The 10,815-nt window shown below is 44.5% G+C and overlaps 1 protein-coding gene across 11 annotated transcripts in view; it reads right to left on the bottom strand.

Annotated features, from left to right (window-relative positions):
* Positions 1–10,815, bottom strand: part of FGFR2 (fibroblast growth factor receptor 2) — an 80,755-nt gene that overhangs the window by 53,871 nt on the left and 16,069 nt on the right. For 5 of the 11 annotated variants that reach the window (XM_017746839.1, XM_017746838.1, XM_017746837.1 and 2 more), the window contains exons 3-4: positions 5,850–6,116; positions 5,106–5,180 (exon numbers count right to left, since the gene is read on the bottom strand). The exons of 4 other annotated variants lie outside the window; for them this stretch is intronic. In XM_017746839.1, coding sequence (XP_017602328.1) covers positions 5,106–5,180; positions 5,850–6,116 — 342 coding nt within the window. The remainder of the gene's footprint in view (positions 1–5,105; positions 5,181–5,849; positions 6,117–10,815) is intronic. 2 more of the 11 variants (XM_017746841.1, XM_017746840.1) reach the window with 1 other exon arrangement.

Genomic DNA, 10,815 nt, shown 5'->3' with positions numbered 1-10,815 from the left:
AGTTTTATCACCATCCCAGACAGAGCTGAGTGCTTACTTTAGCCTCCAAATGGGTACTGCCAAGCCAGCCACTCTGCAGCAAGCACGGTTACTTCTCATCACGTCCATCACATGCACCTTTCTCATACATATGGAGCATAAAACGCTCAGATGCAGCCACTGTTAGGCACAGCCTCTGAGCCACGGGCTTCATAGCTCACCCATGGCAATGCTGCCCTGCAGCCCATGGGCTGGATGGGCCAAACTCTGGGAAGCTCCCATCAGGGTGCAGACTGGGACCAGGGCACTGGAGCCAGTCAGGATACAGCCACCAGCAGCTCCCCAAACAAAGCTGCTTCATGCAGCCAGGTCTGTACCATGTCATAGTACAGCCCAACCTCTGGTTTTCTTGAAAATAACTATCCTTTCCATGAACAATCTGCTCCTGGAAAGGCTCCAATACAACAAATGCACAGGGAGGGAAATCTCTGATGGAGACGGGTGCAGAAAAGAGGCCAGGAAGATGCAGGCAGAAATGAAGAGAAGCGGCTCAGTTTTGCCCCACAGAAGGGGAAAGCAAACATCCCAGAATGGGAGAAAGGACTGTTTGGAAAGTTTCCCCTCACACAACCCTCAGCATAACCTGCAATGCTCCTGAATTACAGGTCAGCTTGGAGAAAAACTTGCAGACTTCACATATGGAAAACACCATCTGAAAATGCTCCAAGACATCCTACGTTTTTACTATTGGCAGCTCCTCAGCATGTTTAAGCAAAAGAGGAAAAGGCAGCAATGTCCACAAACCATTACACTTGCCCTCAAATTGTGCTTTCATCCAGTGATTGATCTGATCAACACACAGCTTTCTTCTTTATAGATTAAATCATCATAACCTAAGAACACCTTTTACTGCTTCAATTTGTCTTGAAAGGAAAAACACCGAGCTTCACTAAGCCAGTAATGAACATAGTTAATGAGCAGATACCACCAGGTGCTGACTGCTCTCACGGGCCATGTCCATCACATCCCATCACTGCTACCAGGACAGGTGGAAGTAGGTGGCACCACTGCTAGAAGTTCACAGTAACCACAGGGCAGACTCCAGCATGAGGCAGTAACAAGCAGCAGGGGAACGGGTGGGAATTCCTGATTGCTTTTAGAGTTCTCATTAGTGAAGAAAATATCCTGCTGACCCACACTGCACTCCGCTGCAAAGACATCTCATCAGCCAGATCTCCTGCATGTGAAATTGAAATTAGGAAGCCCAGGGGACCACTTCACTTCAGGACTCCTCAGTTTTTATTGGGACTTCTCTATACAAAGAAATACAAAAGTAGTCAACTGCAAGCCTGCCTGACAAGCCCCTCAAGCAGGCAAAAGAGTGCCTGAAGTGACCACATCAAACCCCTCCAAGGTCTTCAGTACTATTGTATTTGACCTTTAATTAAAAACCACTTCTAGGCAACATCCAATTTTTGCTGCTCCCCTGAGTGGGTTTCCACTCTACAGGATTTGATGAATTTGAACCTTGTTTCATCCTTTCTGAAACTCTTCAAGGCATGAAAGGAACAGCATGTGGATTACATTTAGATACTTTTTGTTCTTGGTGCCAATTTACCATTGCTTGGCCCAGAAGAAATTGTTTAAAGGGCGATAAGGAAAAAAAAATTGTAAAGCCTCCAGTTGCCTGACCAGCATTCGAGGCAGAGCAGCAGCATCTTCAGGGCTACCCAGGAGTCTACAGATAAATTAGTTGGTGGACTTGATTGCAGCCACCACAACAGCTGCTGCTGTGCCAGCATCAGGTCAGGATTACAGAAATCCCTCAAATTAGGGCTACCTCTCAAAACCACAACGAGGATGAGGCAGTAAGGGCCAGCAGTGTCTTTTCCACTGCAGCCAGAATGATGATCAGCACCTAAGTTTGTAAAAGCTAGTCCATGGAGATGACCCTCCAGAACCAAGCTAAGGCCCAACTTTAGGGTAACAAAGGGGAAAACTCAAGTTGCCAACAAAGCCATTTTGTGGAGAAAGGGGACTGCTTTGCAGTGGAACCAATCCTGCACCTTCCCCACGAGCACTAATCCCTTCAACAAAAGCTGGAAGTAATAAAAAGCTATTCAGGATGCAGTCTGGAACAAATCTACCACAGTGTTTTTTCAGACAGTTAAAATATCTGTCAAGCTAAAGGGACGCCAAACCCAGAGTGAAATCTGCTCTCCATGCCTCTTGCTGAAAAATACACACAGGGCCAGTGGTCAAATGCACACGGGTACACAGCAGTGCCCTCCTCTCCCAAGGATGAGCTGCTCCTCACAGCTACAGAGTCACCTACAGCCTCCACTGACTTCAAGAGCAATTGTATTTTCTGGGCAGCCTTAAAAATTACACTAGATTTCCTCAACAGCGTCTCCACCTGCATTTGAAAACCTTGGCCTCTGAAATATGTATCTGTAACAGAGGCAAAGAAAATAAAACAGCTTAAAAGAATACTTAGCAGCATAAATAAAACAGTTCTAAAAGGTTTGTTTTAGTTTTAAGTATGCAGGAATGAGAATGCCAAGGTTCAGCTTCCTGTTGAAGGCACTACAGCCATTTCCTGCCTCATCTCATCATAATTAACATGCCAAGACAGCTGGACTTTATCAGAATTGTTTCATCAAAAAGCAACAACCTTTGAAGACCATGGCCTTTTGTTTCCATCAGTAAAGGCATAACCAGGCCAATTTCCATTGCTTATCCTTAATGATCACAGCTGTAATTTGTATGTAAATTATCAGTTAAATCGTTTGAGATCTGCAAAGCTCAAACCATGATTCAGGAAACACTTAAAAGGCTTCTGTAAAAGAGCAGCAGCCAGGGGCTCTTGTGAGGTCGTGGACTACCCCAGGCTCTACATCTCATAGGCAGGAGAAGGTAAAAGACATTGGCCACTGTGTACCACTGCCTGCCCCCCAGCACACCCAAGGAAGACACAGCTCCTGGTTAACTCTTCCATCTGCCTTGTAACACAGTATCTTCCATTAGAAGTGGCCTCTTGGATGTGATAGAAAATTTTGAAGAGGAAAAGAAGGCTTACAAGGCACACCACACCAAGTCCCACCCCTCACTTTCATACAGCTCTGATCTTGCCAAATCACAGCCCTCTTTCAGCAGCCTTGTATTAATCCAAGGCGGTCACTGTGATGCAACTTTTCACTGAACACAGAACAGTTGGAGGGACGCGGCACCACGAGCCTTTGGTCGTTGTCCTGCTTCCAGCTCAGGCCATGGGAGGCTGCGCTGCTCCCTCAGCACACAGTGGCCACCTTTTAAAGAGCAGTCCAACAAGGAATTGCTTGTGGAACACTCTGCTCAGGCCCAGATCTGTCTTCTTGCAGTCTCCTCCCTTCCATCTCCATGGCTGCACTTTCCCCGCCATCCGCGATGTTTAAACGTTTGCACTCGAGAGGCATCTTTCACTTGGAACAGGGAGTGTGCCTGGCCCCTGCTGCAGCACACACCCCTGTCCCAGCAGATGGACACTGTCAAGGGCCTTTCACCAGCTCCCCAATCAAGATTGATGAACAGTAGCTCAAAATGATAGCTCGTTTTACAAGAACGTCATTAGCGCAACCACTGAGTACTTGCTCCCTGTCGCTGGAAGGGCAGGAATCCTTCTGAGGCCATTACAGAGCACAGCTGCCTTGAGAGCAGGTCCTTTACTTATTCCAAAAGCCATTTATGCTCACGATGGATCACCAAAGCCACCACTGCAGATCAGAAGCACAATTGTTACTGAAAATATTGTAAGCCCTTTTCTGACCAACACCAACAAAGCTTTAAGAAATAGCAAACATCAGAAGTGTTTCCTAAAGGCAATTTCTAAACATGGTTCCATCTCAGGGCAGCACTAACATTGCCTGGATTGGTGGGTTTTGCCTAGACAACCTCTTTTAAAAGCAGTGTCCCTTTTCCAAACTCTCCAATTATCTTCGCCACCACATTCCTCTGTCAGGGCAGCCTCCAGCTGCCTGATCTCAGCCCCTTCCAGAGGCACCTGTGCATCAGCCTGGGTTAATCACACCAACAGATGGCAGGGGCCAAACAGGCAGCTAGGAACTTATATCATTTTAAATAGCATCTAATGTTTCACAGCCTCAGACCAGGGGCAGCCGCACACAAAAGGCACTAACCAGGGGAGCCGAAATCAGGCTCGTACTTTATCACCTGAACAAGTGTTCCAAGCTGCAGTGCAGCTGCCAGTTACTGATCAGGCTGAGCAGCACACACACTCCCTGCCCACTGTGGGTGCCACTCACTGACATCTCCCCTGAAGGATTTCTCTGCTCTCTGTGTTATTGACTTTACCAAGCACCAGCGATAGCAAACCACCAGGCACCGAGGGGGTTTTGCAATGCTGCACAGCGGCATAAGGAACCAATATGAATTTTACACACCTTTTTTTTTTTACTCTTAGAGAGTGCTCTATTTAGAGCTTATTAATAGCTTTCCAAATTCTCTAAAGAGGACGAAGTCTAACATTCAGATAGGTTTAAGGCTCTTTAGCCCATTTTCATCATGTATAAGTAACACAAAATGTGGGTTTAGCGCTGAATTGCCTGCTTTGCAACAAACCTTAAGGTCCTTTGCAGACAAAAGAACCTCATTGTCTCCAAATTCATTCTCCCTGGGTAGATTTCTGCTGAGATTAAGGATTGAAGGATTTTCCTCCTTACAATTTAATTTTTTTTTAAAGTTTCCATACCACCTTTTAACAAAATGAGCTGGATCTTTGTTTCTTCTGTTAAATTTCTTCTCAGGTTCAGGAAAAGTTAGTTCATCTGTGAGAGTCTAAACCAGACAAAGACCAAACTTCGATTCAGGAAGAAAGGAAACGCAGGAAGAAGGGAGGAAAGAAAGTACAGACCAGAAAAGCATGTTCAAAAGAATATTAGTTTATTTTTATTTTTCTTTTCCAAGTTACGAGCTACGTGAAACAGAAAACGGAGGAGGACAAAGATATCACTATTTGACAGTACATGCAGTTAACAATCAGGAAGCTCTGAAGACAGGAGTGCAAAAGATGGGACATAATTTTCCACGTGGATCTTGCTAGTGACTTCTGGCAGCTTGCTGTTACTTACTCATCTGATTGCTGTCATTCACAAAGTCCTCGGACCCATCATTGTCGTCTTCATCATCCCCAGAGGAAAGAGCATCTGCACATTAAAAACAACCAAGTCTTTAAACCAGCCTGGTTTTTCTTTTACAAATAAATTGATAAGCTACATCTTAGATTGTATATCAAGAAGAACAAGTGTTTATGTTAGTTGTGCAGAAGCTAGAGAAAAAGAAAATCCAGCCACAAAATGTGGTATTTCTGCATAAAATTGTAACAAAACTAGCTAATAGTCCTGACGTGCTACAAAGTCTCCCAAGGGAGTTTGCTAATTGCAAAAGAAATCTCTTTCCACTTAAAATTTTAATTTCTGTTGAAGAAATTCAGTTGAACAGAACTGAGCATCTCCAGAACAATTTATCTCTAAACTTGAAGGATGTAGAACACCTTTTTTCCTCTTCTGATGCAGGGGGCAAAAACTGTATTCATGCTACTGTCTTTATCATCATCACAGCAACTCTGTCTAATTTAATCCTGTCAGAGTGGCATAAAACAGAGAGCTCTTCAGCAGCTGTTAATCACTACAGAGCCCGTAGATACAAACTGAGTCCATTTCAGGGTCAGGACAAGGAGAAAAATCCCCAAAACAGCTAGAGAACTCAGCTTAACTCACTGTGCCCAAGTGGACTGTTTCATGTTATGTCATAATGTGTCTTAGCATCACATTTTACAGCTTCTACATGCAAAAACCTGTGTTTGACTCACTCACCTGTAACATTTACAATGAAGTACAGGGTATCACTGTCTAGGGTCCTAACAGCAGTGCAAGCATAGAGGCCCGAATCTCTGGCTGTGGCATCCTTAATTTGTAAGTACTCCCCAATAATCACTGTCCTATTGTCGGGCCCCAAAGGGAGCCCATCCTTAGTCCAACTGATCATGACGGCGTCTCTCAATTGACAGCGCAACTCAAGCGGCTCTCCTGGAAGTGCTGAGTAAACATCTGGCTGAGAGATTTGGTATTTGGTTGGCGGCTCTGCGAAGGTGGAAGGAAAGGAGGAAAAAATAGAAGAAAGAGAAGGGAAAGGAGAGAATTTCCAACACAAGTCAGTGAAGGCCCTTTTCATCCACGGAAATCAAGTTACGTTAAACAAAAAAGTTTCATCCAGATCAGCCCAGCATTCTGTGTTGCAAAACTGAACCGCATGCGAGTTATTTTCAAGAAGTTAACCGCAAGTAAAGCTCAGGCACTTCTGATCAGTGTCTTGGCATGTCCCTTGTCCCCAGTGCCACACTAACACACGACCCTTCTCATTGGTCACAGAGAGCTGGGGACAACGACTGGGGGCTTCAAAGGACTTGTAGGAGCAAGAGGAGTTCAAAAAGCAAATTCTAGTTCCTATCTTAGCATTTGGGTCCACAATTCAAATGAGCAATTACCTTTCCTCACCTGATTTTAATATAAGTGGCTTTTTTGTTTTTAAAACCTGAGAAGTGCTGTTTTGAAAGAAAAGGATACCCAAAAAACCTTTCACTCACCAAGCTAATAAACATGAATTCCTATACACAGCATGTACGATGTCTTTAATTTTCCTCCTTGTGCCCATCACAAAGTCTCTACATTTGCCTCCTACACTGCCAACACTACTCTCCATGACAGTAACTTTTTCCTTTAAATTCTTTTTTTGCTTCATTACTTATTTCACAACCTCTCCCAAGTGGAATACAGCAGAAACCCATGAGCACAAGCGAAGCTTTCAAAGTCAAAGTATGCACAGAAGTTCAGAACGAAATGGCTCATCTGTCAGCTCCCTTTTGTAACCCAGTAACAAGAAGAATGTCAAACCACAGTCTTTTTCCAAAAAACTACATATGCCTATAGTTACTAGAGCTTCATCCCCACCCCTTACAAGGCCAGCTCTCAGCAAGGGGAAAGGAACTGCAGCCCCGGGCACTCCAGACTGTCTCCACAGTGCAGTGGGAAGGCTCAGCACACCTACGATGGACTCAGGCTGTCCCAGATACAGGCACTGCTTCTGGAACTGCTTCCTCCCTACCACCCCAGAATCCCTCTCCTAAGGGCCTCACCAAGGGCGGCAGGAATAGTAAATAAAGGGAAGAAGCACCGAGGCATCTTCTGTTTGCTCAAGGGGAGGGTCAGAGCACACAGACAGCTGCTCACCGTGCACCCTGGACACGTCCTGCCCTGCACAGGCACCAACTGTGCACCCAGAAATAAAACACCTCTCTGTCTGCTTGGGACTCTGAGGGACTACCAAGAGGTGGCTCTTTGATGTCCACGCTTCCTTCTGAGAACACCAAAACTCTGAAACTGGTATTTCCTTATCCTTGGGGCACAACACTGTCATTTCTTCTACCACACGTTCAACAGGAAAGGCTGAAACAAGCACCACATCTGAGCAGGCTGTAGATGGGAGTCTGGAAACGCTGAAGTTCTGTCAGTAGTTGAGTTTTGTGTAGCCCTGCAAGGAGCAGGGAGTTGGACTTGATGGTCCCCATGGGTCCCTTCCAACTGGAAATACGATTCTGTGACCACCAGAAGGAGCCAGCACAGTGGGGGACTCATGCATTTTAGATATCAGGTTCTACTGATGGGCTTGGAGACAGCATGCCCAGTTTCTCTCCCACTCATCCTGCAATCCTGTTGTTCCAGGCATGTGCCCTCCCAAAGCTTCTCTTGCCTTTTTCCTTAGGGCAAACATGTTTTCTCAAAGAACAGGTTTGACACATGCATCACACCAAGGTGGCACATAAAACCCATCCCAACACGGCCAGTTATGGAGACTGTAAAGCTTCTTGAATTTCGATTTTAAAACAAGGTCTCTAAACTTTCTAGCGTGCGGAGTTCCATCTCAGAGTCTAGGACAGGCTCCAATGCAGCTTTATACCCCTTATAAATGAATTCAGTCTCGCCAATACAGTCACGAACCCACAGATCTGCAGCGCAGGTGTTTCACTGAGTGCTACATCATGCTCTTAGAAATCGAATTTCCAGAAGGAGCATGAGCTCCTTTCTACATGTATTTTGTCACAGTAATGAGTGCATTTGAGTCTGCTTGAGAATTTTTTTTTAATTAGATTTCACTACGAAGTAAAAAAAGGTACCTGAAGCCAGTTACCTAATTTACTTTGAAGTTGGTAAGACTTCTTTGTAACGCTCTACCTGCAAAGAAAATTTCTTTTACAGAGTTTACACTGTGCCAAAAACGTACTGGAGTCTAAAAATGTCTTTGTTTAAACTTTTTAAAAGCCACCTTAGGTGATGATACCTCAACCCTCCTTTAAGCGCATTAGAGCCTTTTGCTGAACAGTGCCAGGAAACTCACAGGATGAGCCCACACACAGTTAAAAGGAAATTAAAATGAAAATTTTTTAACATCAAATCCCTGATTTCATCTCTTTTAAACTACTAACCCCAAGTTTGCACTGAGTTTTCAACACAAATCCGAATCCAAACTCTAGAAGAGTAATATATTTCAAAATTACAATTAAAAAAAATTCCTCTTACAAAGAAAATTACTGGAACACTCAAGAAAAACAAGTTTCAAATAGGTATTAGCATTTGGTATGCATTATCCTCCTCCATTTCTTTCTCTCTAGAGTATCAGGGAAGATGCAGCAAAGTGTTGTCATGATATAATGAAGTCATGTTTGGAAATTGTGAGTTATTTCAGGTAAGCTTTTGTGATGCCAAACTACATTGTAGCAGCACTTAAGACTGTCACTTTTTATAATGTTTGCCTATAAACTTTTTTCCAGTGTGGGTTTGAAATGGTGCCCAAAAGCAAACAGAGAACAGGTGGGATTCTGAGGCATGAATCCGCCCAACAGCTTCACTGCAAAAATCAACCAGTTCAAACTGTTCAGAAGTTCCCAGCAGCACTTAAACAACCTATGCTGCAAAGTTAACTCTCCCTGGGACACTGCACATGGGTTTTTGCACTGCTCTGAAGTTTAGGGATGAATTTTGAACTCACGTCCATGCTGTACCATCAAACCAATGGCTCCCCTGTGGATAACCCACTATCACATCCATGCCCCTACAGCCCTCTTTGATGCTCTGCCTTGGAACTGGATCCTCAGCCATCACCAGAGGCCTATGAACCAGCCCATTGCTGGATTTGTCACATTAGATATAAATAAATTTTTACAATCAGGGTGGCACTGGCACAGGTTGCCCAGAGAGGCAGTGGATGCCCCAGCCCTGGAAACATTTAAGGCCAGGCTGGACAGGGCTCTGAGCAGTCTGGTCTGGTTGAAGATGTCCCAGCTCATTGCAGGGAGGTTAGACAAGATGGCCTTTAAAGGTCGCTTCCAACCCAAATCATTCCTTGATTCTAAGGCAGCACAAGGTTCCTTTTTAAGCAAATCCTGCAAATCCAGTAACTGTGGCATTGGTCCCTCCTGCAAAGGCGCACTACCTGATGTGAATCACACCTGTCAGTCACCTCTTAAAACACCAAACAAGCAACAAAGGCACGTGCAGAACGACTCTGGGTGTTCTTAAACACTGCAGGACAGGGGACACTGTTTCTGCTTTTTCTGCTCTCAGCTACATCCTTATTTGCAATAGTGGTGCACACAATGTATTTAAACTTCATAGGTGGAGCTGTTGAACAATACTGCCATGGAAAACCAAGCTGCTCTTAAATAAACAGCTGTGAACTTTTTCTCTGCCTGCTCATACAGCCTCACAGCATGGTTTATGCCATCCAGCCAGCAAGTGGAGTAAAGACTATTTGTATAAAAGCCATGACCACAATAGAGGACTGGGGACACTCTGACTGCTCTAGTTCAGATTATTAAGACATGCAATTGTATTCCAAATCATGTTTCTGTTCCAGATTGGGTCACTGAGAGATTGATACTTCCTTATGTTTTAAATTATTATCATTATTATTATTATTATTATTATTATTATTATTATTTGTCTCCATTTAATAAAATGCTAACAAGAGCTGCTTATCTTCAGTCTCAAGTCATTTAGTTACTTAGTTACAGAGCCAAATAATGAAACGATCAGCTAATAGCTAACCCCAGCAAAGATTCTCACACAGCTCTCCAGAACACAAAAGCCTCAGACCCCATCAAGCCACTTTCACTTCAAAAGGCTTTAGTAAATAACTAAACACTCACCACAGTGTGCCCAGAAGGGTCAACAGACCTGACCTGTCAAGAATCCAAGAGGTTCATTACAAGATTGAATGTCCCCACAGGGAACACCAGGCTGCCAACCACCACCACTCCTGCTTCTCCTGCCCCTCATCATGGTTTTCCTGTCACTGAGAGAAGTCCAGCAAGACCACACCGAATGAACAACATGGAATGGGGATGTCAAATAGGTCTCATGACTTTGCAAGTCAAGTCCAGGCTTTAGGCTTTCTCCAGGAGGCAGCCCAAGTGTCACCAGTCAGGTGCAGCTCTCCCTCCCTCCCACCTCCCAGGAACACGATGATGGGATTCTCCCTTAATTTAAGCCAGAAGACCAATATTAAGAGTATCTCCATGTCCTCTTCTGACAATGGATGATAAATTCAGGCTGTAAAAGACACAGCCACCAGTTCAAGAATGCAGAGTCATTCCTGGCCATGGTGACCATCTCCCGTTAGCCAACGGCAAACCAAAGCCACAAAGGCTAAGCACATCTCCTCAGACAAAGGGGCACAAAACAGTGCTTGCAATTCATCCATCAGCTGCTCCAAAGCCACTGGATT

The sequence above is a fragment of the Corvus brachyrhynchos genome, unplaced genomic scaffold, assembly GCF_000691975.1.
Source record: "Corvus brachyrhynchos isolate BGI_N302 unplaced genomic scaffold, ASM69197v1 scaffold319, whole genome shotgun sequence".
In the NCBI taxonomy this organism is placed as follows: domain Eukaryota; kingdom Metazoa; phylum Chordata; class Aves; order Passeriformes; family Corvidae; genus Corvus; species Corvus brachyrhynchos.
The sequence above is the reverse complement of the archived record's forward strand: the minus strand, read 5'-3'. Positions and strand labels throughout refer to the sequence as shown.